Source organism: Egretta garzetta, unplaced genomic scaffold (assembly GCF_000687185.1).
Source record: "Egretta garzetta isolate BGI_Z169 unplaced genomic scaffold, ASM68718v1 scaffold87, whole genome shotgun sequence".
Classification (NCBI taxonomy): Eukaryota; Metazoa; Chordata; class Aves; order Pelecaniformes; family Ardeidae; genus Egretta; species Egretta garzetta.
The window spans coordinates 104655-124113 of NW_009260286.1; the positions used below are offsets into that span (position 1 = coordinate 104655).

At 45.1% G+C, this 19459-nt stretch overlaps 1 protein-coding gene across 1 annotated transcript in view; it reads right to left on the bottom strand.

The window, feature by feature from the left end:
* Positions 1–6033: 6033 nt before the first annotated feature.
* Positions 6034–19459, bottom strand: part of EVA1A (eva-1 homolog A, regulator of programmed cell death) — a 218339-nt gene continuing 204913 nt past the window's right edge. The window contains exons 6-8 of the mRNA XM_009642516.1: positions 19083–19247; positions 14613–14786; positions 6034–6404 (exon numbers count right to left, since the gene is read on the bottom strand). Of these exons, the coding sequence (XP_009640811.1) occupies positions 6034–6404; positions 14613–14786; positions 19083–19247 (710 nt within the window). The remainder of the gene's footprint in view (positions 6405–14612; positions 14787–19082; positions 19248–19459) is intronic.

Consider the following 19459-nt stretch of genomic DNA (forward strand, 5'->3'; position numbering starts at 1 on the left):
ATGTACATCTCTGAGCAGCTTTCGGGTGATCATGGTTCAGCCAACACGTAACTCCCAGTGACATTGCACCAGTTCCCCAGGACTCCCTGATGCAATACTCCAAATGGTGACCATTATACCAGTGTTGCTAGAATAGGTCCATTCAGTGGTGGGTAATTTAAAACTCCTGAAGCAACTGATTTGCTTAAATGCTACTAAACCACCACATCCACTCAGAGTAAGGGAGCACCTTCAGACCACGGGTGTGGCAAATGCACACTTAGTGCAACACAGAGGTGAGCTGCAGTGTAATGAACCAAAGCAATTACTGCTTTTTTTGATGAATTATGCTTAACTGTGGCAGTCCTCAAGAAGAACCACAGAAACAGACTAATGGAGGAAATTACGTGAAGGGGCAATCTGCACTGATTTAACGAGCGGAGAGGAAAGGCAAGCAGCACTGAGAATTATTTTTTTGTGTATCTAAGGACACTAGAAACTCAGATCAGATTATTAAAACTTCACCATGATGCAGACCTCCGTAATGACTGTGAGCAGAAGGATTTCTGGGCCAGTGTAAGATGATTAATTGCTTGTGATGCCTCCAGAAACTCGAGAGAGTCCGTGAAGCACAAGAGGAAATTCAGATTCCCCACAGCACCACGAGCATATGCTTTACATCCTGGCAGTACAACAGCTAAGCGAGCTTGCTTTATTTGTGTAGCCCCTGGGGTGGTGGGAAAGATGGCAGGCAAGGGGTTAAGTAGTGGCACTGCAGTTTCTGGAAGGGAAAGGCATGCCTCATTAACTGGCTGGAATTCATTGAGGATATGAACACCAGGGTGGACATGGGAAAGGCAGCAAACCCCGTATTACCGAGATTTTCAGGGTACGTTGAACACAGGTCCACAAAAGAGGTCAGAGGACCGGTGATAGCAGGAGTTGAAAATGGCCCTGAGAAGTCAAGGGTGATGGGGAGCAAGCAGGAGAGCATAGCGGGCATCTAACTGGAACAACTTACTTCTCTGCTGTTCCTCCATACACCGCTGTGACTTCTGTAACCAGCCCCATCTGTCCCCGCAGACAAGAGGATAACGAATGTGCAGTCAACTCTTCGAAAGTCTGACCCCTTCGTTCCCACGTGTTCAGCTTCTCCCGGGATAAGGACCCTTAATTTTCCAACCCATCACATTCATTTACAAAGCTAACATGGTACAAGTTATCAAACCATAACGGAATGACTCTGTGGTTACCAATCCAAGTATCCTGTCATTTGTAGAAGTGTGAAAGTGTCCAGATGTGTAGCACAGGCACATCACTTCCCGAGCCTCAGCCTGCAGCCCAACAGAGACAGTACACGGCCACAGCAGTGCTATCTCCTTTAAATACAATATCCTGCAGTTCCCCTTGTTACCAACTGGCCAGGCAGCTCGGAGTCCAGGATTGTGCTGTTATCTTCCATTATAAAGCTGTAAAAGCAAACTGAGGCATAAAGAAAAGATTCACATGGAAAATGGCCTTAGCATCTTTTTATCCAAAAGGTCACCAATTAGGAAATTCAGTCATGAAACAGGAAAAGTTGATTTCAGCTCCTTTATCCGTCTTGGGGAATTTGTACAGTGTTATTCCAGAAACAATAACTCACTTTAATGTAAAAAAATTAAATAAAGTAAGAGAGCAGAGTTATGCATAACCTCCTACAAGAGGGATTCACATTAGCCTGGTCAAAAAGTATGTATTCTCTGTTCTCCAGCTCTACGAGTGTTTAAATATTTCATATGACACGGTGAGTACAACACAAAAGATTGAAACCAGACAAGTCCAAAGCTCTGTGTGCTTAAAATACTCTTTTTTGGGGTGAGAAATACGGATTTGACCCCTCCTGCAGTGAATCAAGCTCTTCTATACTCCAGGTGAGTGGGTTTGCTCTGTTGATTTATAGAGCTAAAGGCAAACCACCAACTCCTGCCCCACGAATCTTGATTGTGTTTTTTTCCCCCAGACAAACTATTCAGCACTTTTGGGACAAATCCAGAAATAGTTACAGAATGACTTAAAGTCTTTTACTTACAGTAGCTCAAAGGATTGTATTTTTTCTTTAGTCAAAGCCTTTTTAGAAATGCATGGCCCTGAGACAAAAGGAGCTGGGCGGTACGTAAAAGTATTGCATGTGCTGTGAAGACGATGAGTCTACTTTTGTTACGTCTTGTTACCTAGGGCAAGGCTGAGCTGGGCTTGTCTGCTCAGCTCTGAAAAGCAACGTGCGCAACCAGCTCCTTTCTCTTGCCAGCTTCAGCTGGAAGATTTACAGCAGCACTAGCAATGCTAAGGGAGGATTGTTCATCCATTTGTAACTGGGGTTCAGCTGTGATTTACGTTGGAAGCAGATATTTTAATCCCTCGGTTGCATATGAGGTATACTCAGACGTACCGCACTCGTTCTTTCCTCTGGTCAAATCCAATCATTTGGGAAAATCAGATACATAAATCCATTCATTTATAGCATTCTTATAATCAGTTTTGCAGTCTATCTCCCAGGACACAGGGCTCTAAAACTGAAAATTTGCTGTCCCTTAATCACCAAGGTTGAGGGACTGTGTCTTGCTATAGGGGAAAACATAAGCCCAACAAAACTGATCCCACTGAGCTCATCCTGTCATCTTGCTCCTCGACACCCTCAGCAGAGCACATTCAACATTCCAGCTAAAGCACAGCACCTGGCAACACATTCAGGGTTCGGGACCTGTCTCCTGCTTGATTATCTTGATTATTAAATATCAGCTGCAAAATTACATCCCAAGTCAATACTGAGCCTTTCCATTTGAACCTTCATGGGCCCAGGAACAGGAATCACTCTGCGGTACTAGTATTGTCTTCCCAGGTGACACCACCTCTCGCTGGCCAGCCTCATCTCTGACATTACCAGTACCACCAGTTGCAGTTACTCAACTTTGCTCTCACCCTGCAAAAGCCAGGAGAAATCGTTGTGGGCACTTCAAATGCAGTATTCCTCAGCCGGACAAGGAGTCCCACAGTGACCCCAAAGAGTGCCAAGAAGGCCCTTGGTGTCAGGGGGCTGTCCTACCATGGCACAGCACATGAACAGCCCCACTGTAATGTCCTCAGTCGTCTTGTGGGTAGGTCCACCCATGTTCATCTCTCCTTGAAGCTAACGGGAAAGCTCTGGGCATTCAGAGCTTTCAGTCGTTGTTTGCTTTGCTGACATTTTGTGAACTCTTGTCTAAGACCAACCAGTCAGTCAGATATTTCCTTGTCTCAAACAACTCACACGGGCAGGGGGGGACTAGAGAGGGGCAAAGCGAGCCCTGTGGAGGCAGGGCGGTGGGCTGTTTCCACTGCCAGAGGGCAACAACCAAGCATGTGCCGGTCAACAGGTATTCAGGAGCACACGATCACCAAAGACCTTCACCACTCCACTGACACCCCCCAACCCAATTCAAGAACTCTCTAGAACACTTGACTGCACAGAAGTGAGATGGTTGCCACCCCAGGGGTGGTCCTGGACTAATGAGACTATACAAGGACGAACACATATGTTTTGCCAGGTCGACCCATCACCTACAGATCTAGACTCTGCACCACCACCACCAACATGGGATCCAAGGATGGTGATACCTCTGTTTCCTCTATCCTCCGCTCCTCTCTTTTCCTTTTCTTGCTCCTCTCTTTCTCCACTTCTCTACCATATATTCACACATATAAGTTTTGGACAATTTGTGACAGGTTGCTCAGAAAATAGTTCCATTGCCAAGTTGCCTTTGTTTGCTCGTTAAGCTTGCCAGTTCCTTAAGTTTGCCAGTTAATAAAGTCACCACTTAGATTGTTCCTCTGAGTCATTGTCACGACTCTACTGGCCCCACAGCTCTGCCGAGCAGCGATTGGCTTTTCATCAGTACACAAACCCTCGGGGAATCAAAAAGATTCACCCATCTTGCAACCCACTGCACAAGGACGAACACATATGTTTTGCCAGGTCGACCCATCACCTACAGATCTAGACTCTGCACCACCACCACCAACATGGGATCCAAGGATGGTGATACCTCTGTTTCCTCTATCCTCCGCTCCTCTCTTTTCCTTTTCTTGCTCCTCTCTTTCTCCACTTCTCTACCATATATTCACACATATAAGTTTTGGACAATTTGTGACAGGTTGCTCAGAAAATAGTTCCATTGCCAAGTTGCCTTTGTTTGCTCGTTAAGCTTGCCAGTTCCTTAAGTTTGCCAGTTAATAAAGTCACCACTTAGATTGTTCCTCTGAGTCATTGTCACGACTCTACTGGCCCCACAGCTCTGCCGAGCAGCGATTGGCTTTTCATCAGTACACAAACCCTCGGGGAATCAAAAAGATTCACCCATCTTGCAACCCACTGCATGTGATGGGACAACTCTTAAGGCAGAGGAGCACATACCAAAGCTACTCAGGCTAAAGCAGTGTCAAGCAGACCTGAAAAACACCAAGTTTTGTGGCTGAAGTGAACTGGTGCTTGGGAGTGACTAATAAGCACCTAGATAGTGGGTAGGGTGGTGATATCCCATTGAACGCTCTATGGAACAACTGAAGGAGTACTAAAATATATTTCACCTTTTTCCCACGTATTTTTTGGTTTATTTAACACTTGCTTCTGGCCCAGGTATGATTTGGGTCTGGGGGAGAGACTCAAAGCATCATGAAATCACTGGGCCTCTTTCCCGTGGTGCTGGTAGGCTTTGGTATGGCCCCTGGAGAATCAACACATTGCTCAGCTGCTCCTGCCCACGTGCGTTGCAGAAGTAGGCTGATGGGCTGCAGCCAAAGGAGAACGTGTCTCCAAGTTCCTGCACGCAGAAGACGTCAGCCTTGAGTGCCTGCAGAGGTGTGCTACTCTTCGAAAGCGTCTTCCTTGAGCAACACCTAGCCGAAAGTGAGGATGCAAATTCAAATGTACTGAAGCAAACCAGAGTTTATTTAGCATTTATTACCCATTCTGTTGTCAAATGTGGCTTCTTCTGTCTCCATATTCCTCTGGTAAACATAGATAGAGCTTTTATTTTTTTTATTTTTTTAATAAAATATATAAAATGTTGTGCATTGCTATCCATAGGAAAACTGTAGTTTAACAACAAAAAAAAGAATAAGGCACATTCCTGTGCAGCATCTTCAAATATATATATATATATATTTAAAACAAAACAAAAAGAAAACCCTTTTCAACCTCTTTGAGGTTGGTAACGTCTCACCAGTCACTGACACATCTCTTATATTACCTTAATTTCACTGTTGGAGGTGGGTCGGGTTGTGTTTGACAGGGGCCAGCAGGGAGAACAGATTCAAAAAAATAATAGGATTTTATCCCTGAGGTGTCAGTAAAAAAAAAAAAAATATTTCTATTGAAAAGGAAGTTGAAAAGGAAGATGAAAAGACAGCCATAAATAACTGAATAAACTATGGCAAACATCCAAGCACCAAGATGATGATTTCACAATGGAAGAATCCCTCCCCCCATCCCCCAGTTCTTAACAAGTCGTATTTGCCGTTGGGTTTTAATTAGGTTAATCTCATGGCTTCTGAAGTCACAAGACAATCAGTCAGGATCCACCTCCCCCTCCCTTCTCAAATCATCTTTCCAGATTTGTCATTTTGTTCACAATTCTCCCACAGTCCTCAGGAAAGGGAAACCAAAAATTCCTAAATGAACACCAAAACCTGGACAACTTCTCTCCCCAGCCAAGAGAGGAGCACTCGTACCACAGCATGCCAAATTCCATGTCCCACATGAGGGGACTGTAATTGCCACCCTCCTGCCTGCTACTAAGAAGTGCAGTTGGCAACCACCTCTGTTGTAACCAGAAAGTGTCCGTGAAGAGGGGTGATAGCAGTATGTCAGGGAGAAGGAGACGGGAAAAGCTTTATTGCTGTCCATCCACACTGCTCCAGGTAGCATGCCTGAAAGGAAAAGGGGAGACATCCACGTAAAATTCCTTCCCTCCCTCTCTTCTGTCGCATGTGGAGGAGCCCCAGGGTGCAGGGCAGGACGGTTGGACTCCCCATCACTTAGTAGTAACGGTTGAGGCTCCTGGTCCCTGGGATGTCCGGCTGGCCATTCATCCAGATCTCCCGGATGATGCGCTCCCGCTCCTCCAGCCGCTGAGCTCGCTCCAGCTCCTCCGCTGAAGTGAAGACGTTCATGTTCAAAGTCCTCTCAAACCTGCGGTGCCTGCGGGCAGACAGGTCCGAAGTGGTGTCCGAATCGTCATCGCTGTCGCTGCTGTCGCTGTCGCTCTCCCGCTCCCGAGGAGGGTTTTTTGCGGAGGAGCGTTTGCAGTCAGTTCGGCAGGACACTCTTAGCACCAGGGCCAGCAGGGTCAAGACGAGTCCAATGCACACTCCAGAGACAAAATACAGAGCAGCCCGTTCAGGGTTTTCTGAAAGGGGAAAGAAAATTATTCTTGAGAACAAGCCTTGAAAGAACACAACAGACACAGAGCTCCCCTGTGCTCATACCAGCCACCGTCTCTGGAGGGGCAGAGTTTCAAATGGTTGCTTTTACTTCCGATCCCTCCTTTGCCTCCTCGCCCCAGGGAAATCAGGAAGGGGAATTTAAATGGTGGATTTGCTGCCAAGGCATTTGCCCACATGCAGAATGTGGGTTTGCTGCAGTCGTGTCTTGGAGTTGTCTGGAAGGGGAAGGAGCAGCCTTCAGAATTCAATGCTGATTATAGTGGCTGCCCGAGAGGGGTTGACACTGGGTGCTGCACACCCAGCAGCAGCTTATCATAGAATCATAGAATCACTTTGGTTGGAAAAGACTTTTAAGATCATCGAGTCCAACCTTTAACCTAACCCTGCCATCCAGCCACTAAATCATGTCCCTAAGCACCTCATCTATCCTTCTTTTAAATACCTCCAGGGATGGGGACTCGACCACCTCCCTGGGCAGCCCATTCCAGAGCTTGACAACCAGCTTAGTGCATCTCTCTGCGGCATCCATTATCATCGTACAAGGAATAAAGTTGGTTTACAAAGCTCTCTGAGCTGTGGCCCAGCTGAAATGGGAAGCCTTGCAGCATGGAAAAAAAAAAAAGCATATTATTTATTCATAGGTCTCATTTGCTTATCTAAGGCAAGTGTGCTGGCTTTCCGCCCAGACCACCAAAATGTGTACCTGTGGTGCACAAGCAGAGCTGGAGTCAGGGCACTAACAGGGTGAATCCTGCACAGCCACATTTCAGAGGTGATATAACAAGACTCCAAAGGATCCACAGTGCCTTTAAAACTAGGTCATCTTGTTTATTTACTAACTTTTCTTTTTTTTCAGGTCATGGGACTACTTAGAAGCATAATTATGATGAATGTTGTTACTGCCATTCCCCTGGGCTGAATCATCTCAGCGTATTCAAGGTTTATAGGTACACGGAGTGGGTGAAGATGAACCAAGCAGAAGTGTCAAGGCCAGCTCTACTCCGCTGTGTCTGCTGGGAGTCCTGAGTTCAAGGATGGAGTCAGATGAGTCTTATTCCCTTGAATGCAGTGATGGAGCTGTAACAGTTCCCACCAGCTGAGAGCCTGACATTCGGCCCCGAAAGATCTCTGTAGCTAAAAGGCTACGCTCCACCTTCATTTCCCCTCACTGTGCTTTTAGAAACTTCCCTCTCCAGCTGATTTCCTTAAAGCAAAGGTTGCAGAAGATGAACTGGAAACCAGTTGGAGATACTCAAAACTCAACAGGATGAGACCCTGCTCTAATTTCAAAGCTGTCTCTAAATGTGAAGTTAGCCATGTTCTGAGTAGGGGGCTGGACCAGGTGGCCCCTGGAGGCCTCTTCCAACCTAAATTATTCTCTGATTCTGTGGTCAGAGCTCAAACACTGACTTGTGCACTGTTCAAGGCAATGCATAGTTCAACGCCTGGAGATGCTCATGGAACATTCACAGAGACAAAACGCCTTTGTGCTCTTCACTTCTCTCCCAAATGAATCTCAAAGGTGACTGACAAGCCAAGGTGGAGGAAGATGTCATGATAGTCTGAAAATTGGCTAATAAAGCTATTAATAACCCTGTTGCTAGAGCAGCTGGTGTAGATGGCATGAGAAAAAAAAACAGGCTGAAGAGAGACTACAAGAAAAAAAAAAAAAAGAGGAGAAAACTGCAGCGGATGCATTCAACAGTTCCACAAAAAAAAAAAAAAAAAAAGAGGAGAGAAATGCAGCAGTAGCCGGAAAGTCAAGTGAGACCAAAGCCAGAGGTTTTAAGCTAAGATATTTTGACAAGAGTCAGACAGCAAAAATCCAGAGGTAAAAGAGAAGATAGCAGAGCAGGCATGAAAGATGTGCCAATGGCTCCTGTATGTGGTGGTTTGACCCTGGCTGGATGCCGGGGCCCACCAAAGCAGCTCTTTCACTCCCCTCTTTAACCAGACAGAGGAGAGAAAAGTAAATCAGAGGGCTCGTGGGTCGACATAAGGACAGGGAGAGATCTGGCTGAGTGAAATCCTGGCTCCAACGAAGCCAATGGCAACTCTGAACTACAGGGGCAGAAGTCAAACTAAAACTGCAGCCCTCTTTGTGCAGTAGCAAAGCTGCTGCCCATCTGGTACTGTAAGAACGGTAAAGAAGTGGCTTAAATTTCAGAGATTTGAAAACCCCAGGACAAGTAGAATCACTACCCAGTAGCGCTTTTACCTCCATGTGCAATGTCACTCAGGACAGTAAGGGCAAAGCTCCCTTTGCAGGAAGGCCTAAGGAGGGCTCTGAGGATGCCCGGGGTGTGGGAGCGTGAGAAGAACAAATGAGCAGGACCGATCTGCTTGTACTGGAAGATGCTTGGTCCGGTCTGCCGCTGCTCTGCCTGGCTGACAGGATGCCAGGCACGCTTTCCTGAGCACCACGTTCCTGCACACACATGGGCTTGATTTGGTTGCATTAGTTCCACTGCTCACTCTTTTAAAGCAACTCATTAAAAAAACATAGATTGGAGCCCAAGATGCAGAAGCATGCGGTTTCTTTTCCCCCATTTTGGTCCATGTCCTGCTTTTCCTTTCTCTTCCACACTCCTTTTTCCATGCTACTGTATCCAGCTCATGAGAAAGCCGCACCTCGATTTCTACTTAAGCAACCATTTTTCAACCCTGCTTGTGCTTGTATGTACGACCCTTCATGCAGTGCGATGGCTGTAATTGAATCTTTGGGCTCCAGTGGCATTTATGAGCTCCTACAGCTACTCTGTCAACGTCTGAGACACTGTCTGGACTTCCTCACTGAGCCGTAACCCTACATTCAACTGCAGCCTTGGCATTTATCATACGTACAATCCACTCACGCAGCAACATCTCTTTTTCTCACAGCAGAAAGAGCAACTTAAGCTGAAAACCACAGGCTCTGCTTTTTCTCAGTTGCAGTAACCAAGTCAGCAATAGCCTAGATTTGGGAGTTTGACAGCTGATTAGTGATTTTGAGAGCCTCCCCCATTGCATGTTCTACTTGCAAAGACCAAAAAGGGGCATTCTTTTCAGCAAATGGGTGCTCAGCATCTTCCAAAAAATCAAAGGTGGCTCAAATTCATCATACCAACACTGATGCTCCTCAAAACACTCATTATACTGGGAAGAAAAAAAGCTCTTTAAGAGTGTATGGACATCAGTAGCAGGAGTTAACATAATTTTGATATGCATTCCTGTATATGTGTGTGTGTGTGTGTATGTGTACATCCATTAACACATGGATCTTGACCAGTGTAGCTTTTTCCTCCACTGCTGTGGATGACAGCTCAGGGATATGTTTTTCTCCTCAACCTTTAGCAGGACCCAGTTGCTGTCAATCTCTTTAGCTGGGGTTACCTTTCCCCTTCCTGGTATTTCCCTTTCTGGGCTGAGAGCATTGATGAAAATGTCACTGGTTCAACACTGAATTTAATCCATGCAGACAAAAGATATATGCTCTTTATAACCCCCTATACAAAAGGCACCATTTTCTAACTGGCCAAAAATTAGAAACACATTTTATTTTGTTTTTCCAACCAAACCAGCAGCAATTACAGAGCCTGTTTCCTGAGGGCTAACAATCTGCTGGGAGCATCAGCCCAGACGGCCATTAATTCCCCAGGAAATGCCCCAGGCCAAGGTTGTTATTGCTATTATAATAAATTGTTTCAATAAATAAAAAACAATCTAGGCATTAACGCTGCTGGCTTCCTGTGATGGCTTCATGCATTCAGAAACCTCAGCGGGGAGGAAAATTTCAGAGCACCCCAGTAAAAGGTTCAGCATTAAGCATGGCCAGACAAACAGTAGGAGCAATATCTTCTGGAGAATTTACAGTTAGCCCCAAAGGCTGCTGAAATCCCCTGGTAGAACAGAGGAAGCTCTCCAGGAGCCCCTTATTAATAAGGCTCAGGCCAAGCAGTCTGAAAGTTGGAATGATCTCCCCTGGGTTGCTTTTTGGAAGCCCCTTGTTAATAACTTGGCAGCAAAGCTTTGCTTGTGGAAGAAGAATAAAACAGGGATTTGTGGAGGTTTCCTTCCAATTACTTCAGCCTGAATGTAATGTCAAAAGTGGAATAAGTCCCCTGTCCAAAAGGAGGCACTGGAAGTTCTCTGATACAGTTTGAACATTTAATATTTGTATAACCAGGAGGGACAGTTCTGGTCTTGCTGGTAGACTGTGACTGCAAAGGCAGTTCCAGCTGTCACTGAGACCGGTGAAGTCTTTCCAAACACTCAGACAGGTTTTGGAACAGGTCCATGACAAATAACAGGTCTGAGGTTTGTAGGCGGAGATGACATCTAATTAAAAACCTAATTCTATAAAGAATCTCTGAATCTTTTACAAGACTGAACTCTAAATAATATCAGCTGATAAATTCACTCCTCATTGACACTGTGTCTTTTACAAGACTGAACTCTAAATAATATCTATTTGTTTGATCAGCTGATAAATTCACTCCTCATTGACACTGTTCACTTTTTCTCCCTATTTCTGAAGAAATGTTTTCAAGGTTCTGGAAACTGGGATAAGTCTAACACCTTTGATACTTTGATACTCCTAACCATGATGATAAAAAGACCAAGACTCCTGCAAAGAGGCTTTGCATCCTGCTGTGCCGTGATTTTTCACTCCTCGGTTGTCAATGGGAACATTCCCAAATTTTATATGGGAACATCAGTCAAAAAGATGGTGGAAATGAGCACAAAGGCTTTTGCTAATATTGGCCCTTCTCCACTCTGTGCACTGCAAGACTCTGCATATGTGAGTGACCTGCAGACTCTTCATCATCAGCTGCCCACCCAAACCTGACATTTTGTGCAGAAAATGTGAACACCATTGAGCACAGAGGGGATCCCACTGATTTGCGGATGCTCTCCCCAGGCTAAGAGACACCCCACTGCCAGGAAGCAGGAAAAGTCATAGAATCATAGAATCATAGGGTGGAGGGGACCTCAAGGATCATCTGGTCCAACCTTTCTAGGCAAGAGCATGGTCTAGACAAGATGGCCAAGCACCCTGTCCAGCTGAGTCTTAAAAGTGTCCAATGTGATGGAGTCAACCACTCCCTTGGAGAGATTATTCCGATGGCTGACTGTTCTCATTGTGAAAAATTTCCCTCTCATGTCCAACCAGAATCTCCCCAAGAGCAACTTGTGTCCATCCCCCCTTGTCCTCTCCATGTGACTCCTTGTAAAAAGGGAGTCTCTATCTTCCTTATAGCTACCCCATAGGTACTGGTACGTGGTGATGAGATCCCCTCTAAGGCTCCTTTTCTCTAGGCTGAACAAACCCAGTTCTTTCAGCTTGTCCTCATACAGCAGGCTTCCCAGGCCTTGGATCATCTTGGTGGCGCTAATAGAGTGGACCGTCCTTCCAAGCACTCACTTTACCTATGAAATACCAAGTTCCCATAGCTTCTTTTTCCTGGGGTGGGTCTGAGGGTATACACCACTCTCTGCCCCAGCAGAAAAAACATCTTTATATGTTGCCCCTGCCTATTTACGATTTTCTCTTGTGAAGTCCTGTTTTGAGCCAACTCATCAGCACAGGGAAGCCCTGAATACAGCACTTTCAGTCTGTAGAGTTTGCTTGAGGGATGTCAAGAAACAGAGGTGTTCTTGCACAGATGTTTCTCTTTGGCACCAAGGCTGTGGTCAGGAACGGGTGGGAAAATGTGTGAACCAGAACCAGCCCTCCTTGGCAGCCTGATACCCTGCCTCTCCTGAGCCACTATAACAGCTCCTCTATGGACATCAACAGCTACTGTGGCTTAAGCCACCTTCAGGGCCCCAAACTCAGGCGAGCAGAAAATTTTCCAACTGTTCTGCTGCTCAAAATCTGCAGAAAAAAGAGGGATGGCTTTGTAGTGCTCTAGTTTTATGCAAATGATATTTGTGGCCTGTGACACAGCTTGTCTTTGAACTCATAATCTAAAACCTCTTCATATTCACGTACAACAAAATAAATCACGCCAAATCCACCCTTTCTGCTAAAAGCAGAGTGCTAAATTACATGCAGCAGATAAAAATGGTTTAGGGCATCTGCTGTTTCAATCCATGGGGCAGCCATCAGTTATTTTTGTTATAAATAACAAACTGGACATATCTATCATTGAGATTAAAACCCACCTAACAGTCATGGTTAAGTACACTTGAAATCATGAGCAACAAGCTCCTGAACTCATCAATGGAAACCAAAGCTGTGAGGTCTGAGTTTTACCTATCTGACATCCAGTGGATGTGCAGGCATCACAAGGAGACCACATCATGAGAGGGCAACCAAATCCCACAGCAACAAGACAGTTAAAGCCGTCCTTATTTGTTATTTGTTCTACAGTAAAATCTAGATGCTCCTGCCAAGACTGACACCTTGTGAAAGGGATGAATCAAGGCTTTGTGCCCTACAAAATGACTGCAGGGTCAAAGATTTCTGCTGTGGTCAAAGGAAGCCAAGTCCATGGGGCATCGTCAGCAGCCCCGAATCATAGTCTCAACTCCCCCTGACTGTAAATCCTACAACTTTATGCTGCCCGTTACTGTTCAGATGGGGAAAATAATATTAACAGCATTTTATTTTATAGTAATCTTGGGAATGCAGGTATTTTCACATCAAAAAATGGCAGCTGTAGGTAAGAAGGGGGAGAAGTGCGATAGACAGAAGAGTCCTTTAAAGTTTTCTTTTTCTTATCTTTCCTTAGAGAATTCTGTGCAAGAAGAGATATATCCTACTCAGCTATCTTTTGTGAAGAACACTACTGATTCCACTTAAACTGCCTCCTTCTTAAAGGTGTCATGAAAAGATGGATCCTCATGCCACAACTGGACATGTAAAAGGGCAGAACTTTGGATTCACCATTCATGGTCCTTTTAGAAGGATCATCCATTAAATGTGCAGAAACACTCTTACTAATCTACTCAGTGATTCCAAAATGCAAAGCCCAAGTTAATTGTTTCAAATCCAAATACTTGTCTGCAGCAGCATGGTGGTATCTCAGCAAGAGCAAGAGCATGGCAGCAAGAATGCATTAGTGTTCAATGAATTAGCAAGACTGAATGGCACACAGACATGAAAATTTAGCTCACAAATATTTGAGTTTTAGTTATATAGACTTCAGTGCTCCAGAATACCATAATTGCATTACAGTGGTGCTGCCAGACTGACCGCAGTACACAGAATTATTAACAGCACGTAGTAAAAGAGCAACACATTAACATTACTAGCAAGGTAATACTGCTTGGCAATAAGCATTGCAAGGTAATAAGGAGACAAACATTTCATTAAACAAATGGAAAACACCCGTAAGAAGAAAGGCACCACAAACGTTATGTCCTGCATTGGGAGCCTAGTTACACAGAAATCAGGGCCCTCGTTCTGGGGAAAGCAGCAAAGATTGGCCTAAAATGTGTCAAATTAGTGCATCCAATGCTATTCAGCCAATGGTCCTCCTTTTGGGGGGTTAGGTCCTCCCACCCTGTAGGCACTCCCTACTGCTGACAAGGTGCCTCGTGCAGTTGTGGGATGGGAAATATTTGTGCTATGTCACCTGCCTCTACTGTACTATTTGCTGTCATTGGTATTGACCCCGAGCACTCAGTAGGGCACACGATCTTTATTTCAATTTTAAAGTGAATCTCATTAGAAGACTACTCCTCTGTTACTTGAAAGATTCACGTGGGTGAAAGATAAACTGCGATCCAAGGAAATCTTACTCTAAACTAGATTTAAATATACAATTAAGCAGACTCTCAAGCTACTTCACCTTTACACTTCTACTGAAGGTAAGCCAAATTCTCTTAAGCAGGGTAATGTTCTGAGTGCTGCTTGTTTTCCAAATTACAGGACAACAAGCTTGCCTCTCTAATGAGCCAGGCTTTGATCTCCAGGAAAATGGAGCATTAGGAATAATACCACATGTAAGATTACATTGTATTTAACTCCAGATGAGAGCAAATCCAGTGGAAAGCAGAGCACAATAAACCCTGTTATATACTGTCTGCTAGAGCTGCCCTGGTCAGGTCTTTCAAAGGAGAATTTGCGGAGAGACAAATGAAAAACACAAACAGTTCAAAGAGGCAGATTTAGCCCTAGGTGACTGTGGAGGGTCTAGAAAAAACTTGTGAGAGCCCAGAGAGATGGCAGCTGCAAGACCTACCTGTGATAAAGGCATACGCTGCTAGGATGTTGCTGAGCAGTGCCATCTCTGTGCTGACGCCCACGGGCTCCATGCTGCTGTTGAGCACCGGCGGTTGTGTCTCATCCACGGGAAGCAGGAAGGGGGTGTTGTCTAGAGGGTAGAAGGTGGCCGATCTCCCTTTCTTCTTCTCTGCTTTGAAAGAGAAAGGGAATGAAGAATGAGGCACGTGCCCCAGCCTTACCCTGCCCTATCCCTACCTGTTCAGCATCTGCATTCAGAAATCTGGAGCCGCTCAACAGCAAGCCACCCAAATTTGCCCCTTTCTAGGGGGCAACTAAACCTTCTCAGGTAGCTTCAGCTGAGCACATACCCTGTCTGCATCCAGGCAGCATCTTCTCTCCCCCGTCTCCTGCTCTTTCATGTCACCACTTAGACACACCCACCTGTGCTACAGCAAATATATAACCAGGTTTCTTTTCTCTTATGTAAATCAAAGGAGCCTTTATCAACAGTGGGTTCAGCTAAGCTTGTAGTAAGGACTGGAAAGCAGAGGCAGAGCCAGCAACCCTCTGCTGGTGTCACGCTGTAGTGATCCATCCACACCTGGCAAACAGACATGCTTTCTCTCCAGCCTTCTTGGGGAAGGGCAGACCTGAGTTTATGACTTCCTTCAGAAGCCTGCTCGTATTGTGTTTCACCCAGACACCATTTCCCCTTTGGAGAGGTGAGTGAACATGGGTTAATGATTTGATTTTATTTGTTGAAGACTGGAGCTAAGGAGGCAGCTAATTCCAGGAGGCTCAAAGAGACCCTTTCAGACCTTATCAGCACGCTGCTGAGTGCTCCCTGCACCTTGATCTGCGGGCAGACACCCCCCCTAGCCACAAAACACTAATTGTTTTAAACGCATGAAAAAGTCGGTGCACAGGATCCGGCTCCATCACCCATGGGATTGTTTAACTGTAGCTGTTACAGTTTTTCAGGGTCCTTTCACTGGGTGTACGCTTCTGTCCAAAAGCAGCGCACTGTAGAGTCACAGGTTTGTACCTGGCTTCCACTTATCTGCAGGTATTAAATTCGAGAAGGTGTCAGGTCCATCTCTGATAATGCCATCAGCACCATGCAAGCCAAGGCACTTTGACAGCAGCCGTGGCGCGAGCTGGTCTGTGCTCACTGGTGCCTGATCCGTCTCCTTTCCCTGCAAACCTGGCAGCATGAGACATCACGTTCAGCTTCCCGTTGTGCGTGCCAGGAAGCGGCTCAGCCTAGGGGAGGAGTAATAGAAACTGAGGGGTGTCAAAGAGAGCAGGTAATACTGGATGGAGAGGGACTGAGTGTATGAATGTGCATGCAGTGATGCCAACTCCTAACCTGCCTTGGAGGAGAAGCAGCGGGGTTGGATGTCCAGGTGTCGCTGGGAGGGATCAGCCCCAAGGAATGTGGGCACGGTTGTCTCTCTGCCACCGAATAGCTGCATGGCCTTGGGAAAGCCACATGTTACAAGCTACCAAGGTGTTAATGTCTGCCCCTGAAGCAAAATTTTTAAACATGGGTGCCTGGGTGGCAGATCCAAAAGGGAAAAATATACTAAGAACCTCTTGCTTTAGGAGAACAAAGAACACTCAAGATCAGTTGTACTAATGGAGGCACTGGGGCACAGAAGAAAAATGTAGGCACCAAGGTGCCCTCTAATCTTTCCTTTATTCTCCCTGTCTGGTAAATCTATGTCTGTACAAGTGGTTGGATTTTTCTCTACCACTGTTCCTACAAAGAAATCCATGGAAGCAGGGTAAATTTTTCACTTCTAAAAACTGAACCTAAAAACTGGATACTTCAGAGCATCCCAAGTAGGACTATGCATCTAAACTGGGGCAACTAAATCCTGCTATTAGTTGTCAGATCCTAGGGAGTCATTCAGCTCTCCCCATAATAGACACCTAAACCTTGAAGACTTTAAAACTTTGCTCATACACAGACATCTAAGACACCATGCAGAGATGGCAGGTATGAAAAGAGATGTAGTGGAACCTCTCACCCTTCTAGGGCAGCATCTAGAAGCCAGGTGAACACCCCAGGTCATTTCAAATATCACATTTATATGGGAGTAACTGAACCCTGCCTGAGATGTCCACATACTGAGGTCTGGCTCGGAACTAGTTAATCTAAAAATCCCTTTACACTCAATGCAAATGAAGGGCATCATCAGGCTATAATCTCACCTGTATATTTCATAAACTTCTACCTCATTGTAAAGAGGAATGGTGAGTTACGTGGCTCCAGGTTCCTCCTAGGTCTTTGAGAGTTTTCTACAACTCTGCATTAAAGTCCAGTTAATGTGGCTGGACTGCAGCTGCATGAACCTGGGGTGTCTGCGCCATGCTCTCCCACATGTCCAGTTCTGGATTAACGACAACCCACTGGCCCCTCGCTGTTGATATATTCACAGGATCTCACTAGGACTAAGGTTTAAATTATATTTGCAGTAGGGGTTTCCATGTGCATGTGCTAGGTCAGCCAGGAAAGGCTCAGATGGACACCACTTAGAATCATACAATTGTTTAGGTTGGAAAAGACCTTTAAGATCATCAAGTTCAACCGTTAACCTAACCCTGCCATCCACCACTAAACCCTGTCCCTAAGCACCTCTTCTGCCCGGCTTTTAAATACCTCCAGGGATGGGGACTCCACCACTTCTCTGGGCAGCCCGTTCCAATGCTTAAAAACCCTTTTGGTGAAAAAAAAATTTCCTAATGTCCAACCTAAACCTGCCCTGGCACAACTTGAGGCCGTTTCCCCTTGTTCTATCATCCATTACCTGGAAGCAGAGACCAACACCCACGCACTTCTGTTGGGTACAGGGCATCCCTTGTAAACTATGCTGTGTAATAGTGGTGTATTTAGGACACAGAATAAGGCATAACTCCTCTCGCGTGAGATGTAAGAAGGATCTGGTTGTGGGTTTGGGTTTTGGGTTTGGTTTTTTTTTTTTTTGGCTTCTGACTTGTCCCAAGAACAAATGCAATCAAACAAGTTTTTAAATGAATACTTGTCTGCATACACTATACTCCAGCAAAGAGCACCACAAAACCACAGAACTGGTTTTGTCATCTGCAGGACTGTACAAGCACAGACAAGGAAGACAGAAGATGAGTGGAGTTATGCAGGAGGGAAAAAAACAAAGAGACACAATTCCACAAGGGCCATGTGTTGCTATGCTATGCAGTTCCCTGCTCTGCCATTCATTCCAGGATCATACTAAAAGACACCCCATTTCCTCCTCGCCAGCTTTGAAGACCTTGTCTATGCCTAATCAGCTCACCTATTACTGGTTTTCTCTTCACTACCCTTTCTTAGCTGTTCCCAGTCACTCAAACTGTTTCCCTGTGACTTTACACCAAAGCTGAGCAGAATTATTTCAGCAAGCAGTAAATTTGGCCAACACCACAGTATAAGCATAGGAAAGGTTATTCATGATGCCAGGCTGACATTAGCAAATAGTTTTAATAAAAGAAATAAAACGGGAAGGGAGATTACAGAAATGTCCAAATATTTCCTTTTGCTATTTTTGAAACATTCTTTTAGCTTTTAATTTCAAAATGACATATTTGTTTGAAAAGCAGTGCATAATTTAGAAATGAATGAATAAACAATGTGAAAACTAAACAAAAGGTGTCATTTGTAGAACTGAAATGTTTACGTGAATAAAAATGAGTTCAGCTTTTTTTTTTCCTGCTTAATCAACAGGATCACAAAATTCTTTTCCTTGACAATTTTTCAGTAAGGCCTCCAAACTGACAGATCTGTTATTGCTCATCATCTTTAATTATTTGTGTATTTACTAACCCAGCTGTGGATTAGCTTTGCCAGGAGTGGAGACAGAGATAAAGCAGCTCTGCCCATGCCCACCCTAGAGCTGAATCTCTGGGAGCACAGGCTGGGAATTTCAGAAGTAATGTCACATACCATCTCCTGCATGTTGAGAAACACCATGCAAAACCACCGACTAACCCAGTATATGCTCACCTGTGCTCTTCCTTTATTCATACACCATCCCTTCCTCCTACTCACCTATCCCTGCAGATTGCAAAGATTTGACTTCATTCACATCTCTTGACTTTGCATTTTATGAAAATAGCATCATATTTCAAAGCTCAGTTGAAAACTTCTCTGTCCCCTGTGAGGCAGACCTACTGTCTTTGCCCTGGTTGGTTTTTTTTTTTCTTTGCCACTGTATTAGACAGGTCTGAAAAGTATTTCTGTGATGAGTTCTGACACGTGTGGCCATGACTGCTATTTCAAGAAACCTGGTGTGAGTTTCACAGTTCACTTTAGTCCGTCACTGGTCACGCCTTGAAGCTTCTCTTCCTGACTGCGACATGGATGGGGTTTGGCAACAACATAGAAACCCACATAAGGGGAGACGGAAGGCAACAGTTACCACAACACAGTTAGTTAGGTTTGGGCCAACATCCCAACAGTCATAGCTACCTGGGAGAGCTCGCCCTATGTTGGAAGGAGAGACATCGGAAAGGAACACGCCGTCCCCTATAACATTGGGATCAAACACTCTTGGCCGCAGTGGAAAATGTGGCTTCTGAAATCCTTGGTAATTGGTCGGTCTTGGCTGGGTTTCATACAGAAGCTTCTTGGGAACTGAAAGAGAGGAGTAAGAAGAGCACAGTTGTTAGAGTGAGTTATTTCCACTGGTCAGAATGAGAATTATCACATTATGCTATGGGCTCAGCTGATACTTAATCATACCATGTGCAGACCAAACAGACACTCATTTACCACTGTGATGAATGCTCTCCAAATGCCAGCACAGAGACATTCACTGAGAGAACACTGGGAACTATAAAGTGATT